The sequence below is a fragment of the Sinocyclocheilus rhinocerous genome, unplaced genomic scaffold (genome assembly GCF_001515625.1).
Source record: "Sinocyclocheilus rhinocerous isolate Xijiao unplaced genomic scaffold, SAMN03320098_v1.1 scaffold532, whole genome shotgun sequence".
In the NCBI taxonomy this organism is placed as follows: domain Eukaryota; kingdom Metazoa; phylum Chordata; class Actinopteri; order Cypriniformes; family Cyprinidae; genus Sinocyclocheilus; species Sinocyclocheilus rhinocerous.
Window position 1 is genome coordinate 1495873 of NW_015642820.1, and position 17418 is coordinate 1513290.

The 17418-nt window shown below is 37.5% G+C and overlaps 2 protein-coding genes across 2 annotated transcripts; both read right to left on the bottom strand.

Annotated features, from left to right (window-relative positions):
* Window positions 1-3103: 3103 nt before the first annotated feature.
* On the bottom strand, window positions 3104-7417 carry LOC107756660 (28S ribosomal protein S16, mitochondrial-like). Its single transcript, XM_016573856.1, has 4 exons — window positions 7258-7417; window positions 7083-7109; window positions 3353-3613; window positions 3104-3233 (listed from the first exon to the last, which is right to left on the bottom strand). Exons 2-4 carry the CDS (start codon window positions 7093-7095, stop codon window positions 3106-3108), a joined length of 402 nt encoding a protein of 133 aa, XP_016429342.1. The 5' UTR covers window positions 7096-7109; window positions 7258-7417; the 3' UTR covers window positions 3104-3105.
* A 1513-nt stretch (window positions 7418-8930) lies between these two features.
* Window positions 8931-13435, bottom strand: LOC107756618 (flocculation protein FLO11-like). The gene is made up of 13 exons (XM_016573801.1): window positions 13000-13435; window positions 12398-12628; window positions 11803-12096; window positions 11257-11451; window positions 10582-10703; window positions 10102-10166; window positions 9881-10011; window positions 9775-9783; window positions 9635-9657; window positions 9424-9515; window positions 9281-9345; window positions 9085-9176; window positions 8931-8966 (listed from the first exon to the last, which is right to left on the bottom strand). Exons 1-13 carry the CDS (start codon window positions 13433-13435, stop codon window positions 8931-8933), a joined length of 1791 nt encoding a protein of 596 aa, XP_016429287.1.
* Window positions 13436-17418: the final 3983 nt, after the last annotated feature.

The window sequence follows — 17418 nt, forward strand, 5'->3', positions numbered from 1 at the left end:
TTACAGGTCGGCCGATCTGGTTTCGTGGTTAAAGTTAACCTTTTCGACATGTTTCCGCAATGTTGTCTGGGGGTTTGGCAAAAGGAGAGTGGGACGGTGGGCGGTGCTCGGGATGGTGACTGAAGGCGGTGACTGTGTAGTTGTGATGTCAACTTTTTACGGAAGTCACAACGGTTCGTGAAAAATCACAGCTACTTTAAGCAGGCTGTGTGAATTTTACTGTGGACTGACTGTTTTTGAAACTTAAAAGGTAGTTACATAGCACCTAGACCTCAGTTATCATGAAATAATGATATTTTATCATTTTACTTTATATTTGCTTGTATGTTTTGAAGCTTCCGAAACTCAGTATTTTAACAGCTAAACTAGGTCCAGAAGCTAGTTCACATTAGTCACAATACAGGAGAAACACAGATATGTTGCTATGAGGCTGCTAGGCTATGCATAGATATGGCTTGGGTCACTCCTTCAGTGTAAAAGTCTATCAGATTTTTCCACCTGTTTTATCATCTGCCATAAAAAGCATAATTGCTCAGTAAAGTAACAGCACACTTCTTGTCAACAAACCGCATGATTTGAGAGATCATTCATGTCCATCACACAAAAAATGCAGGACGCGTTATGGCCTGACATTTAATACTTGGGGTTTCTTTTTGTTCTTTTGACATTCTATAAATAGTGACTGTGTTAATCAACATTATATGGCATCCACAGGAAAACAATGACTCTAGGTGTATAATATGTTCTTGACCTAAGGTAATTTATTCCACACCTGTTTGCTATCTCCAAAATGTTTTTGAAGTCATAGAGAATATCCTTAGTCATATGCATTTCATAAAACCGAAGGGCACTTCCATGGAAATGTCAAGCATACCATGAAAAAAAATATCTCATAAAACTGCACTGCATTAGAGTGCTATACCTGATTTTTAAAGTAAATTGCATCGTTCATCCACCACACACAAGGTGTGCTCCAAAAATAATTAAAGGATTACATTTTTTTATTTCAGTTCATTTTATCATTAAGAACTTTCAAGAAAGACATGATATCTGAGCTGGTTTGCTGGTTTTAGCTATATTAGTGTTTAGCTGAGAAGCAGACCAGTCTGAGAGACCAGCCTGGGGTTTGAGAGTTTGTTTTTGTTTTCTCAGCATGGCATACACTACCTTTTTCATTATAAACACTAAACTGTCCCGACTCCCGAGCAAAGCTCAGACCTGAACCCTACTGAACACCGTTGGGATGGATTGTAACAGTGAGACTGACTGATGCTTTTGTGTACGTTTTGTCATCATTTTTGCAGCTCATTTTTGTTGCATGTAAAACTCTGAACTCAGCAAAAAATGTTGAAAATGCACAATAAACCTGTTTTTAACATCTTCTTTTGTAACAGGCTTTTATGAAGCATCATAAAAATGTTCTAAAGGTCTGTTTACGCCTCAAATGCTGTCTGAATGCACAGCGCAAGCCTAAAGGTGAGTAGTAGTAGGCTACTTCACTTTTGACAAAACTAAACTGTAAAAAAAATTCCGTAAAATTTACGGTAAAAAACCGGCAGCTGTGGTTGCTGGAATTTTACCGTAAAAAATACGGTAGCAACGTTTTAGGTTTGCTTTACCCTAGATGGTTTTGAAGTCATATACCAGGTCTTTTCACAGTTTGATACACTAGTATTTATTACTTTTAAGATCATTTCATATGAAGTCAAGCGTTGCATGTATCTTCCAATAATTCCAGGACAAAACCTTATTTCGATCCTATTTTGAAACAGTGTGATTTATTACATTCGTATCTTGCATCTGTGTTGCTGATGAGTTGAGAACTGTTAGGACTTTCAAATTTCATATTTACAAAATATTTATATTTAAGACAGCAGCAATGAGTAACACAATTTTGTATAAATATTGAGTAATCCAAACTTTACACCAACGATAAAAAATAAAATAAAATAAAAAACTGAATTGACACAGGTAAACAAGTATAAATAAGTATGGCTTTTTATTTCTCCTCTTTCCTACTAACGTTACTTGTTTCACTTCTGTTTCAGTTTTTATAACCATTTCTTACTATGTGTAAGTAAGTTGTTGTTTTTTAGCACGTAAGTTTGGCAGTGTTATTTTTTAGGATTACTGATAAACTACTGTCGTTTGATTTGTATTATTTGTATTTGTTATATATTTTAATTTTAGTTAAATTATGTCTGAATTTATTATGCCTGTATAGGTCTTTTTTTTAATACTTCAACAAACTAAATGGAAATGAAATAATATATATATATTGAATTTATAAATGCGTATGTATATACTGTATATATATGCATGTATGTGTGGTTGTACATACACATATATGTAGTTGCTTTTTTTGGTGTTTGGCTTAGTGTTATGTTAGAATCATTATTATACTCTTATACCTTTTGTTCTTTAATATTTTGAATTGTTTTTAGCTTTATTTTTTGTTTTTCATTTAAATGTTAAGTTTCGAAAATTTTGCTGTATGCATTTGTCATTTTTATTTAATTTCTTTATTTTTAAAATGTGTATAAGTAGTATTTATAAAGTTTTAGCTTTTAGTTTTGGATCTGTTTTTAGTTGTTTTAATACTACAATTGATTGCTTCTGTTGTCCTCATTTGTAAGTCGCTTTGGATAAACATTGCTTGCTGTAAAGGATTTACACAATTGTGTAACATTTATAGGTTCTGATGATCAGTTGACCCGAAATTAAACAAGGAAGACTTCAATTCAACTCTCTGTGTAGGTTCCTCAGGCAAGAACATTCATTAATTTCTTTTGTTAGCCGATCACTGGTTCTCAGTGACACATAGATCCAGATAAAGTGTGTTTACAACAGATTAATGACTATAAAATTCACTTTCAGTGTCTACGTCCCCCTCATTCATCTTTCAAACTGTGCTCTATTGTATTGGGTAATAAGGACATTTTAATCAAGCAGTGTCTGAATGTCTTGAGTTTCAATCTGTGCTGAAGCTTATTGTAAAAACACTCTTATAATATTACCAAAAACATATCTCAGTGTAATACAGAAGTACAATGTCACATTATCACTATTGAGATGCATAGAAATCATAAACACTTTATTTTGCATTTACAGTGCCTCCTTCTGCTCCACTTGTTCTTGTCTGTCCATTTTAACTTCTTCCGTCAAAGCTGCTTTCTGTCTCCGCTCCGCTTCTGTTATTGTCATTGGATGCAGCGGGAAAAATCCAGCCAATCCTACTCGGAGAAAACAAGGATAAAAATGTGAGGTATGTGCGACTGCTGTAATCATCACTAAATATTGTTATTAAAGGAAATAATGAGTGAGAAATCACATTCCTTAGGTTGATGCTCACCTAGAAGTTTGGCCACTGGTTTTGTCGTATGAGCCCCACATGCAATCCAGTACTTGATTCTTTCGTAATTGAAGGCGACAAGTTTTTCATTGTGTATGTTTGGGAGAGGGTCATATGAGCCCAGCTGCTCAATATATTTGCTGTCTCTGGCCCATTTATTATAAGCAGCCACAATGCGGTAGAAGGGTCTGTTAGTGGCACCTCCTAGTGCCAGCCTGATTACCACATGCCCACCATGATATTTTTTGAGCAGGAAAGAAGCTAAGACAAAGACATAATGCATAATGTAAGTTTCACACTGGCAATGTCACAAATATGAGACTTTAATTCAGAAGCAGTAAGACTGATCCTGGAGGCTACATAAATAAATAAAAGGTAAACCTTATTCATGTTTCCTTGTTCCATGTCGACATGTAGGCCCTATGCAGACTTTTAAGGTGTGGATTGACCTGTTTTGTGTTAAAGTTTCTTGCTTTTTATTGAAAATCAAATCACCAAAGAGCATGCCAACATATTTAAAAAGTTTTTATTATTTTGATTTATCTTTATATACATCATTTTAGTTTAGGTTTAAGAAATTTTGCTATGTGCTTTTGTAATTTGTATATTTATTTTTTATTTTCTACTTAGCTTTATTTTTCAAATAAATGTGTCTTAGAGTCTTAGAAATGTGAGTACTTAAATATATATTTTTTTAAGTCATCACCTTTATTTATATAGTGCTTTTAACAACACAGATTGTGTCACATCAGCTTTACAGTATCAAATAAGAAAATAGTGTCAATAGTGTGTAAAGTTTTATATATATATATATAGAGAGAGAGAGAGAGAGAGAAATTTGAGAATGTTTTACATGAAAATACTATTTTAATCAGAATACAGAGCCCATCCACAAAACCTTCAGACACACCACTGATCAATTTAATTAGGCTTTACATAACTTTTCCAACCCTCATAAGATTTTAAAATACTTGTGTAGCAGATTAACTACATTTATATTGAATTGAAACTTCATAGTCCGAACAACATGTTCTAATTCACTTACATATGTAATTTAAAAATATCGAGAAAAAAAAAAAAAAGCTCATTCTTTTGATTGATCATTTTTGATTTTTTTTTAATTCGATATTTTTAAATAGTATCGGCTACACACTACTTCAGATGACTTTTGAACATCTATAAAGCATTTGCATGGCTCATAAAGCTCATATTTATTAACTGCATATTTCACAAGCTGACCTCAAAGACTTTGAGTCCTCTGATAAATATTACATTTATTTAATACCAGTACATGGGTGCATACAGTTAGATACATCAGTACATTGCTTGCTGTAAAGGATTTACACAATTGTGTAACATTTATAGGTTCTGATGATCAGTTGACCCGAAATTAAACAAGGAAGACTTCAATTCAACTCTCTGTGTAGGTTCCTCAGGCAAGAACATTCATTAATTTCTTTTGTTAGCCGATCACTGGTTCTCAGTGACACATAGATCCAGATAAAGTGTGTTTACAACAGATTAATGACTATAAAATTCACTTTCAGTGTCTACGTCCCCCTCATTCATCTTTCAAACTGTGCTCTATTGTATTGGGTAATAAGGACATTTTAATCAAGCAGTGTCTGAATGTCTTGAGTTTCAATCTGTGCTGAAGCTTATTGTAAAAACACTCTTATAATATTACCAAAAACATATCTCAGTGTAATACAGAAGTACAATGTCACATTATCACTATTGAGATGCATAGAAATCATAAACACTTTATTTTGCATTTACAGTGCCTCCTCCACTTGTTCTTGACTGTCTGTTTTAACTTCTTCTATCGAAGCTGCTTTCTGTCTCCGCTCCGCTTCTGTTATTGTCATTGGATGCAGTGGGAAAAATCCAGCCAATCCTACTCGGAGAAAACATGGATCAAAGTGTGAGGTATGTTGTGAACAGGTGACTTGCCTCTTGCTGTAATCATCACTAAACATTTTATTAAAGGAAATAATGAGTAAGAAATCTTTAGATTGATGCTCACCTAGAAGTTTGGCCACTGGTTTTGTCGTATGAGCCCCACATGCAATCCAGTACTTGATTCTTTCGTAATTGAAGGCGACAAGTTTTTCATTGTGTATGTTTGGGAGAGGGTCATATGAGCCCAGCTGCTCAATATATTTGCTGTCTCTGGCCCATTTATTATAAGCAGCCACAATGCGGTAGAAGGGTCTGTTAGTGGCACCTCCTAGTGCCAGCCTGATGACCACATGCCCACCATGATATTTTTTGAGCAGGAAAGAAGCTAAGACAAAGACATAATGCATAAACATAATGTAAATTTCACACTGGCAATGTTTAATGTCACAAACATGAGGCTTTAATTCAGAAGCAGTAAGACCTGGAGATCCTGGTGGCTACATTTTGGATGTCTTTCTTATTTGAAACGCACATTTAAACTTGAGAGGTCAGTTGTTCAAAAAGTTTAATCTGGATCAGAATGATCTGGATTTGTAATCCCATGTTTTGCTATCCAGGATCAGGTGATCCATCTTACTTTTCTACTGGTTTTTCAAAGCAAAATTGAATTGGATCACAGTGATCCATATACACACTTTTTCAGATGACTAAATCTGGATTATTAGTGCTCTACAGAGCCTCTAAAGGGACATGGTGATGGGAAAAAAATTAGAAAATATGCTTTCCCCCCCCAATGCTTTGTATTCCCTCAGGATTTTTTTGCATTGCATTTCTTTACTGTACTTAAGAGGTAGCCTAACGTTTACCTAATCGCTCTCTCTCTAATGTCTGTGTTTATGTAAATCTAATGGTCAGTGTATCTATTATTTAATATTGAAAGTAGAAAAATGAGAAAGCGGCTCCTTTTTCGTTTTTGACCAAATTTTTCTTTTTTGTTCAGGGGTAGAAAAATGAATAAACAGCTTGAATATTCGATTTCTACACGTGGGCGGGAATTATACGCCCCTTTCTGCTAATTGGTCACTAGGGCTGTGCAATTAATCAAATGCGACAGGGTCAGTAAAGCCTCTACTGTGATTAGTTCGTTAGATTAGCATTATCGCAGGCGAATCGTCTACGATTATGAACGCGATATTGCTTAGCTTGTCAGTGAACTACCTCCGTGTAGTAAATGCTGCTCCATCTGAAAGCATGTGATGGAGATTTACTACTAATCACAGTAATTGGCAGTAATGCGCGGCAGAATACTAGTCCTCACATAAGAAACACAGAACACATAAGAAAGCCCTGTCTAAGCTCTGCCACAGAACGTGTTGTGTCAAGCTATTCATTAGTCTGGTTGTTTGATGAGAAAAAGATTAAATGTAGTTGCAATAAAACTGTTTAAGAATCCGTACAACTGCAGTAGCAGAGGACTAGTATTCTGCCTCGCTGAACTGCAGAAGAACTGATGACGGCAGTTTGATCTTCGGCTGACCAATCAGCAGAAAGGGGCGTTTAATTCCCGCCCACGTGTAGAAATCGAATATTCAAGCTGTTTATTCATTTTTCTACCCCTGAACGAAAAATGAGCCGTTCTCATTTTTCTACTTTCAATATTAAATAAAAAATCAAATGACCAAAAGATGCACTGACCCCGGTCCGATAGCTGAAATCTGATCAGATTACTTCTGAACAACTGGCCCGAGATGTTGAGTGGAATCTTGTTAAATTAGGGAGTCGTCAAAAATTACTAATACTTAGAATAAATTGCATTAAACCTACTTACATAAATGGACCATGACTGATAGATACTCTGTTGAAGACAAAAGAGAGTAAGTCAATAGAAAATATTTATAAAACACCATACATGAGCGAATAAGGTACATAAAAATATGTCAGTCTTTATGAGAGCATGGAGTAGCGTTATATACCACATTTCGCGTAAAAAAACCCCCACATACCTTATAAATCCGGTAACTTCATGTAGATACGCCTGTAATATTATTCAATATAAGCTTAACGTGTATGTAATAGCGCTTAAAAACACAATTATCTGGAGACAGTCAACAACATGACATTCGTAAGGGCGCCGACATCTTTTTCTGCCGCACCGGAAAAGTGTTTATATTCTTCTTCTGTGGGATTTATTGGCGGGTCGCATACCAGCTTTTTAGCGTACCGCCATCTCCTGTGTTGGAGTGTGAAGTGATTTTAGTCTAAGTGTATATTACGATATCTATATTCTATTCTTAAGCCCCCAATTGCTCATGAATATTAAGTATGTTACGTCTGTACGTTCTAGCAACTTAACGTTATTTATATTCATGTTGCTACGTGTAAACAGTAGGTGTATAATATGATGAATTCAGCCACTAGGTGGTGGTTTTGTTCTATGAAGATCTGGTTTGTGTTAAGCTTTCAAACGACATTAATTAAAGGTCCAAGCACCTTCTTCTTTTATTATTCTTTTTCTGGCCTAAAAGTGTCTGGCTAGCCAAAACCGTATAGTCCTCCTAAGTGCCTCCTAATGACCTGATAACGACATTGCAACATTTTTCAAACAAAATCCTGCTGAACATGATGCTAAATGTAGCCGATACATTGTAATGTTGTACATATGCTTTATTTTAAGAATTTTATGTGCAAACATTCAGCACAGTATAAATATTTTCCATATAAATATTAATTTAACAATAATTTATTGTGCTCTCAGTGTAAACACAAGCATGCTATCATAACAAAAAAACATAAAAATAGTACACTCAGTAAATGTACAGTGCCAACAAAAACAAACATAAAAACCATCAACATAACTGACTGTTCTACAGCTGGTTAATGTGGTAGCACTGTAAATAGATCAGAAATTTGAATAAGAAATGTGATTATATATGACACCCTCTCATACCAAGAAAACAAATCTCTGCATTTCCTATATTGTAAGTCGCTTTGGATAAGCGTTTGTATTTATGTGGCATCGAGCAGGAAGCCCCGCCCACACCGTCAGCTATTGGACCGTAGTACAGCTTCTAATGTATATTAATGATCAAATATAGACGTAGAGAGGGTGAAAATCTGCTTTTAAATGACAAACCATAAACCATAAAAAACGTGCCCTCTATTGAAGCGTCACAGAAATTTATGCATATGCTGTGGAGTGCTTGGTATCATAGATAAGTGCTTTTGAGTTTCAAGTGACTGAGTTTTACAGAGATAGCCTACTTTATACATTGTTCTCCCCGCCCACACCGTCAGCTATTGGACCGAAGTACAGCTTCTAATATATATTAATTATCAAATATGGACGTAGAGAGGGTGAAAATCTGCTTTTAAATGACAAACCATAAACCATAAAAAACGTGCCCTCTATTGAAGCGTCACAGAAATGTATGCATATGCTGTGGAGTGCTTGGTATCATAGATAAGTGCTTTTGAGTTTCAAGTGACTGAGTTTTACAGAGATAGCCTACTTTATACATTGTTCTTGTGCAATGTAAATATTATGAACTGAGATTCTTGACAATCATTTTACTTGAAATACTCTAAATAATCTGACACCAACCCAGTAAATGCATGTACAATTATGTTGGTTTCCTGAGATTATAATGTCTGAATTCTTTTAAAAATGTTCTGTTCATCAGACATCCACCACTTCAGTTGCTCTGGTCTTTATCTGTAGCAGAGAGAAAAAAAATGTGATTAAAAAAGAATCAATCTAACAACGACCAATACATGTTATGTTCCTTTTCCAATTTATTAAATGATATGCACAATTGCTCATCCTACCGTACAGGTGTATTTTCATGGTATGAGCTGAAAGACCCAGGTGCTGAATCTTCTGTGACTGAAAAATTTTGATGCCCATAACCTCTGTCTATGGATCCTGAAATAATATAGTTAATATTTTCAGTTACCAATAGTTTGAGAGTTTCATCTACTGATGCTGAAGTATATTTACTAAAGCAGTTGCAAAGCTAGACATCGTACCTCTTGATGTAAAATCAAAGAAGTCATCGTCAAAAAGTGAAAACCTCCTTTTGCTTGATGTTCTGCTGAAATTAGATCATGGTGTTATTTGTTTGTTTTGATGTTTTGGTCTTTGAATAAGTCACAGAAACAGTTATACAGACCTCTTGGCTCTGTAGAGCACCACAATCATCACAGCCAAGACAATAAGTAGAGCAAAAGCTGCTAAACAGCCGAAGAGAACAGCCGAAGATTTATTTCATAGATTTTTAAATGAATCGGAGTCATAAAAGATTTTTTCCAGGGTGGGTCCCAAATCGTTATTTAGAAACATTATTTGCGAGTTGTTGCTGGGATAGTTATATACTGCAATACTTTCAGCAAGGACACTTCCTCGCCTAAATGGGAAAAATACATGCCACATGTTAATATATCTTTTGCTTAGCAAATATTTGTAAATGTATGAAATTCGATGTTTTGGTCTTTGAATAAGTCACAGAAACAGTTATACAGACCTCTTGGCTCTGTAGAGCACCACAATCATCACAGCCAAGACAATGATAAGTAGAGCAAAAGCTGCTAAACAGCCGAAGAGAACAGCCGAAGATTTATTTCATAGATTTTTAAATGAATCGGAGTCATAAAAGATTTTTTCCAGGGTGGGTCCCAAATCGTTATTTAGAAACATTATTTGCGAGTTGTTGCTGGGATAGTTATATACTGCAATACTTTCAGCAAGGACACTTCCTCGCCTAAATGGGAAAAATACATGCCACATGTTAATATATCTTTTGCTTAGCAAATATTTGTAAATGTATGAAATTCAAGAAAAATCACCTTACATTAGCCTACGTATGTGCACATCTTTGAAATTTTGTGCGTCTGCTCTTTTACAAAGGATTGAAAGCTGTTAAAAAAAAAAGAAAAATCAAAAATTTTTTCATTTTTCATTTTACTTCAAAATTTGTATTTCTTAATATAAATATTTATACATAATACACTTTGCAAATATGCAAATAATAAATATAAATTATTACAAAATAAGTTTCACTGCCATCAAGGATTAATTTACATCTCCTGACTAAGATTAGTAATTAGAGTTAATGTATGCAATATTGCAGTAAATGCATTGATCTAATTTAACCTTTTTCTCTTGTGATAATTTTTAAAATACGTTTAAAGTGATCTAATCCAAATAACATTCATACATTTTAAAGTGTAGCTTAAGAGTCAGACTACTTTTGGGGCCAATGCAGTGAAATAATGGTAAGCAAATTTGTGAGCTTTAAAGTACCTCAAGAAAAGGAACTAGAAACACTTACCTCATGTTTTAAGGTGGAAATTAGTTTTTTTGAATCTGGTGAGTCCATATTTTCATACTCTGTAAGATAGTCCATCATAATTCTGAGAGAGATGCTTGCATTCCTTGTGGGTGTGCTTTCAGCTACAAATAAATCATAGATTTAAAAAGATTTCAACATAAGTGTGCTGCAAATTGTGACAAGTCTTTTGTAATGAAAAATTAAATAATGGATGTCTGTGTGTTGTATATCATATTAGCTTTACAACATAAGTACAAATGTTTTAGCTAAAACGTGACACAATCAACAATACAACTAACTTAAATTATGTCACACTTCACAAATTACTCATAAGTATCTTGGGTGCTAATTTAATATTGATTCAATACCCACAGCACAATGAAATAATTATTTAACACGAAGTGTAATAATGATCATTTGGAAAGATTTTTTAATGAAGTAAGGCCAGATTTAAGTTTTAGAATTAAATTCAAATTAAAAAACTTAATTTAACTTAACTAACCTCGTTCTCGCCATGAATATAGCCAAGGTAGCTCGCATGGCGTTAAATCATAAACAAACAAACAATAATAATGATAATTTAGGAATAGTATGATAAATACTCACACCAAAAAACTGTGGATAAGTCATATGCAAAATTGCAATACTCTCCAAAAGTGAAAGAATTGCATTGACACTGACATTTCCCAGATGTTACATTGAAGATGCATGGGGACCCATTACACTGACAATTCTCCAGACAGTTTTGAGTTGTTGAAACTGAGTTGAGAGTTGTTGCAGATGAATGAGGTTCTGTTGATGAAGATTTCTGGGTACTAGTTTGAGCAGAAGGGCTCGACTGGGATGATGTAGAAATGCTAAATGTTTGGGCTGTAACAGCTGGGGTTATTGTTTGAGGATTAGGGGAAGTTTGTCCTTCTGTTGTAGTAAATAGTGAAGATGGAGTTGTACTTATTCTGGATAATGTAGTTTCCAGTGTCGAACGACTTTCAAGTGTAGATGATGTGGTCGTGGTCATAGGGGACATAGCTGTTGTAAATGCTGATTGAGCTGTCATTGTAGATTCTGTTTCTCTAGTAGAAGTAAATTGAGTGGATTGTGTCTGCTGACTTGTTGATTGTTCTACACTAGATGAAGATATTTCTGTTATAGATGAGGTAAATTTTGATGTGGTTTGTCCTTCTGTTGTAGACGATGGTGATGATGAAGCTAAAGAAGTACTTCTCGATATTATAGTTTCAAGTGTAGACGATTCTAATGTTGACATGCTCGTAGGGGTTATAACTGTTGTAAATGTTGATTGAGCTGTTGTAGGTTCTGTTTCTGTGGAAGAAGTAAATTGAGTGGTTTGTGCCTGCTGGCTTGTTGTTTGCTCTACACTGGATGTGGGTATTTCTGTTGTTGATGAAATTAATTCTGATGTACTTTGTTGTGTCGTAGATGGTGAAAATGGAGAGGTACCTATTGTGGACAATGTAGTTTCCTCTGTTGTAACACTTTCAATTGTAGATGATTCTAATGTTGAAATGCTCGTAGGGATCATAACTGTTGTAAATGCTGATTGAGCTGTTGTAGGTTCAGTTTCAGTGGTAGAACTAAACTGAGTGGTTTGTGTTTGCTTGCTTGATGTTTGCTCTACACTGGAAGTAGGTATTTCTGCTGTTAATGAAGTGAATTCTGATGTACTTTGTCCTTCTGTTGTAGTAGACGGTAAGGATGAAGAGGTACCTATTGTGGATAATGTAGTTTCCAGTAGACGATGGTGATGATGAAGCTAAAGAAGTACTTCTAGATATTATAGTTTCCTCTGTTGTACCACTTTCAAGTGTAGATGATTCTAATGTTGACATGGTCGTAGGGATCATAACTGTTGTAAATGCTGATTGAGCTGTCCTTGTAGGTTCTGTTGCTGTGGTAGAGCTAAACTGAGTGGTTTGTGCCTGTTGGCATGTTGTTTGCTCTACACTGGAAGTAGGTATTTCTGTAGTTGAAGTGAATTCTGATGTACTTTGCTGTGTCGTAGTAGATGGTGAAAATGGAGAGATACCTATTGTGGATAATGTAGTTTCTTCTGTTGTATTTGCTGGCTTGTTGTTTGCTCTACGCTGGATGTAGGTATTTCTGCTGTTGATGAAATCAATTCTGATGTATTTTGTCCTTCTGTTGTAGTAGACGGTAAGGATGAAGAGGTACCTATTGTGGATAATGTAGTTTCCAGTGTTGAACCTCTTTCAAGTGTAGATGATTCTAATGTTGACATGCTCGTAGGGGTCATAACTGTTGTAAATGTTGATTGAGCTGTTGTAGGTTCTGTTTCTGTGGTAGAGCTAAACTGAGTGGTTTGTGTTTGCTGCCTTGTTACTTGCTCTACACTGGAAGTAGGTATTTCTGTAGTTGATGAAGTGAATTCTGATCTACTTTGCTGTGTCGTAGTAGATGGTGAAAATGGAGAGGTACCTATTGTGGATAATGTAGTTTCTTCTGTTGTAACACTGTCAATTGTAGATGATTCTAATGTCGACATGCTCGAAGGGGTCAAAATTGTTGTAGATGTTGATTGAGCTGTCCTTGTAGGATCTGCTTCTGTGGTAGAACTAAACTGGTTCAATTGTAGATGTTGAGCTGTCCTTGTAGGTTCTGCTTCTGTGGTAGAACTAAATTGAGTGGCTTGTGTCTGCTGGCTTGTGTTTTGCTCTGCACTGGATGTAGGTATTTCTGTTGTTGATGAAGTGAATTCTGATGTACTTTGTCCTTCTGTTGTAGTAGATGGTGAAGATGGAGAGGTACGTGTTGTGGATAATGTTGTTTCCAGTGTTGAACCACTTTCAAGTGTAGATGATTCTAATGTTGACATGCTCGTAGGGATCATAACTGTTGTAAATGCTGATTGAGCTGTCCTTGTAGGTTCTGTTTCTGTGGTAGAAGTAAACTGAGTGGTTTGTGCCTGCTGGCTCGTTGTTTGCTTTACACTGGATGTAGGTACTTCTGTTGTTGATGAAATGAATTCTGATGTACTTTGTTGTGTCGTAGATGGTGAAAATGGAGAGGGTCCTTCTGTTGTAGTAGATGGTGAAGATGGAGAGGTACGTGTTGTGGATAATGTAGTTTCCGGTGTTGAACCACTTTCAAGTGTAGATGATTCTAATGTTGACATGCTCGTAGGGGACATAGCTGTTGTATGTAACACTTTCAAGTGTAGGTGATTCTACTGTCGACATGCTCGTAAGGGTCAAAACTGTTGTAAATGTTGATTGAGCTGTCATTGTAGGTTCTGCTTCTGTGGTAGAACTAAACTGAGTAATTTGTGTTTGCTGGCTTGTTGTTTGCTCTACACTGGAAGTAGGTATTCCTGCTGTTGATGAAGTGAACTCTGATGTACTTTGTCCTTCTGTTGTAGTAGATGCTAAAGATGGAGAGGTACCGGTTGTGGATGTCATTTCCAGTGTTGAACCACTTTCAAGTGTAGATGATTCTATTGTGGACGTGCTCATAGCAGTCATAACTGTTGTAAATGCTGATTGAGCTGTTGTAGGTTCAGTTTCAGTGGTAGAACTAAACTGAGTGGTTTGTGTTTGCTTGCTTGATGTTTGCTCTACACTGGAAGTAGGTATTTCTGTTCTTGATGAAGTGATTTCTGATGTACTTTGTTGTCTCATAGTAGATGGTGAAAATGGAGAGGTACCTATTGTGGATAATGTAGTTTCCAGTGTTGAACCTCTTTCAAGTGTAGGTGATTCTAATGTCGACATGCTCGTAAGGGTCAAAACTGTTGTAAATGATGATTGAGCTGTCATTGTAGGTTCTGCTTCTGTGGTAGAACTAAACTGAGTAATTTGTGTTTGCTGGCTTGTTGTTTGCTCTACACTGGAAGTAGGTATTCCTGCTGTTGATGAAGTGAACTCTGATGTACTTTGTCCTTCTGTTGTAGTAGATGCTAAAGATGGAGAGGTACCGGTTGTGGATGTCATTTCCAGTGTTGAACCACTTTCAAGTGTAGATGATTCTATTGTGGACGTGCTCATAGCAGTCATAACTGTTGTAAATGCTGATTGAGCTGTTGTAGGTTCTGTTTCTGTGGTAGAACTAAACTGAGTGGTTTGTGTTTGCTGGCTTGTTGTTTGCTCTACACTGGAAGTAGGTATTTCTGCTGTTGATGAAATCAATTCTGATGTACTTTGTCCTTCTGTTGTAGTAGACGGTAAGGATGAAGAGGTACCTATTGTGGATAATGTAGTTTCCGGTGTTGAAGCACTTTCAAGTGTAGATGATTCTAATGTTGTCATGCTCGTAGGGGACATAGCTGTTGTAAATGTTGATTGAGCTGTCAATGTAGACAGATGCACTAGATTTATATAGATTCCTCATTAGCGACTGTTTCTATGGGCTGCTATACGTAAGCCGTCCGCTTTATTGTAATGGTCAACTTGACGTCATTCACCATAGTAACCAATGTCTATGTCAGATGCTATCAAAGTCCCTTTAAGGCATGTCACTCGGCAGCCATCTTTGAAACGCCTCTCAGGCATGCAAGTGCAGCTCCTATCACTTTGTATGGGGAAACATCAAATTCTCCCAAACTGTTCACTAAGCTTACGATTAATTTTCATATTTGAAATATGACCAATGAAACCAATGAAATCTGACAACAACTGTGTCATAAATGGTGTTTCTTTTGCTCAAATAGCGTTATAAAAAGCTTATTATTCAGGCTAGATCAGCCAGTGTGCATGTGCAGTCCTAAGCGCATGTCTTAGAATGCTACTGTTTCTATAGCAACCAGGATTTCTAATGGCAGCTGCAGTGACACGCTGACTTTACTGATCAGCGATTGGCTCTTTCATTCAGAAGGCGGTGCTTCTTGCAATTGAGCGGCCATATTTAGTGTTGCATTTCTCTCCATTCAAAACTATACGAGTGACACATCTTCAGTATTCTATAGTCTTTGATGCTACCAAGCTGCGCCTGTGGAAAGATACTGAAGTTTGCGTGTGCTTTTCTTTCTCTTGATAATTCAGGTATGTTTTCATAAAAAGTGAAAATGTGTGCCATCATGAATGTAAAAACATGCAAGTAAACATATGTCTTCGAAAGCGAATAGCTTGTTCACGAGTAGTCTTCAGGGCCAGCCCAAGCCTTTATGGGGCTCAGGGCTCTGAACCAGTTCAAGGAACGAAAATGAAAACCGGAAACAAACAAATTTTGACAGGAACAGAACCAGAAACAAAAACAAAATAAAATGTAATAGTTCTGCACAGAATCGAAAATTTGAAATGGCCATTAACCGGTTAATAACGTTATTTTATTGTTCCATTTAATATTTGAATTTTCCAGTCAACCAATCATGAATTCAAGTTGTGCGGCCTGACGCATCAAATGAGTGAAATGCCCGCGCTCAGCTGTGAACTCATCATAGGTTGCAATGGCAATGCACCGGCGCTTCTGTGAACGTAGAAAACAGAATAAAACTATAGGTTTACATACCCCCACCTGCAATTTAGGCCGCTGTGCCTATACAATAAATATATTTCACTTAAATCTTTGACAGATTAACAAAACGAAGGAAAAAAATGTTCATCCACAGTTCACGGAAAGGAAAACGAGACAGCAGAAAGTAGTTTTCTTTATTTTGCAAAAGTTTTACAGTTCCCTGTCGATACTTCACTCGTACTGCGTCTTGCTAAAGACGCTATGGGGAAAAAGCCTTTTTTCTCCTGAACTGAAGCCTTTTTCAATCATGCAGTGAACCTGCACGGCCATTGGTTCGTGGAGTGTATTAAAAACGAACCAATGGCTCTGCAGCGGAGCTGCACAAGCCTATGGCGACAAAGCCCGCCAGAGCCCGCCAGAATGGGCGGGGCCATCTGGCTATATAAGCGGGTGTTCGCCACAGGATTCTCAGATTTCTTCTCCTTCAGAGACGACTCTACGCTCTACGCTGATCCCGAAGCCTGTTCACCGTTAACACGCCTCGCAGCTGGACTGAGACCTCTTTGCTCGGCTGATCCGCTTTCTTCGCCGCCTCAGCGTCGCAGCAGTTCCGGTCCTGTTCCCCTGCCGCCATCTGGCGATTCTAAAAGAGCTTACTAAAAGAACTTGGCATTGTTGCAAATGCCACGCCGTTACTGCAGTTCGTGCAGGTCTTCCCTGCACGCCGATGATGGCCACGCTGAGTGCGTTTCCTTCTTGGGGAAATACCACGCAGAAGCTGCGCTCACGGGAACTGATTGTTCTCACTGCGAGAACTTCAGTCTCGCCTCTCTACGCTCACGGATCGCTTTCTTTTCAGAGAGTGACTCCGCCCCTCGCGCCCTCCCGTTTTCTTCCTCCCAGGGACCTGTGAGGAAAAAACAGTGGGGCAGAGGACTCGAGCGTCCAGCTGCGAGCAAGCTCAAGTCAGCCCAGATCCCGCGTGCCTCGCCCTCGCCTCAGAGAGAGGTTTCACTCGTCCTCTTCTCCCAGCCTGACCAGCATCCCTCTGCCAGTGTGAGCGATCTGGTCTCGTTTGGGGGTAGTGAAGACGAGCTGTCCGATGACAGCATGTCATTGACAGCCTCGGATGCAGAGGAGCTGTTGGGCTCGGTTACCGACCCCGCCCCCTTGCCGTCATCTGCACCCAGCGCCGCCAAAGTCCGGAATGGATGCCGAACTTCTCCGTATCCTCTCAAAAGCAGTTGAAGAGCTGGGTTTGGAGTGGTCTCCACCGGAGGAGCCCTCTCGCAGCCGTCTGGCCGAGTGTTTCCTGCCGGGACGCCGTTAGGCCCCTCGTCAGCGTTCCTCTCCATTCTTCCCGGAGGTCCACGACGAGCTCACCAGATCATGGCGCGCTCCCTACTCTGC

Coding starts and splice junctions, on each gene's coding strand:
- LOC107756660 (XM_016573856.1), bottom strand. Junction 3,234..3,352: donor ACCAGTGGCCAAACTTCTAG/GTGAGCATCAAC, acceptor TTCTCCGAGTAG/GATTGGCTGGATTTTTCCCG.
- LOC107756618 (XM_016573801.1), bottom strand. CDS start 13,435: ATGTCAACATTAGAATCATCTACACTTGAAAGTGGTTCAACACTGGAA. Junction 12,629..12,999: donor ATCTACTACGACACAGCAAA/GTAGATCAGAAT, acceptor TATCCACAATAG/GTATCTCTCCATTTTCACCA. Junction 9,516..9,634: donor AGGAAGTGTCCTTGCTGAAA/GTATTGCAGTAT, acceptor AATCTATGAAAT/AAATCTTCGGCTGTTCTCTT.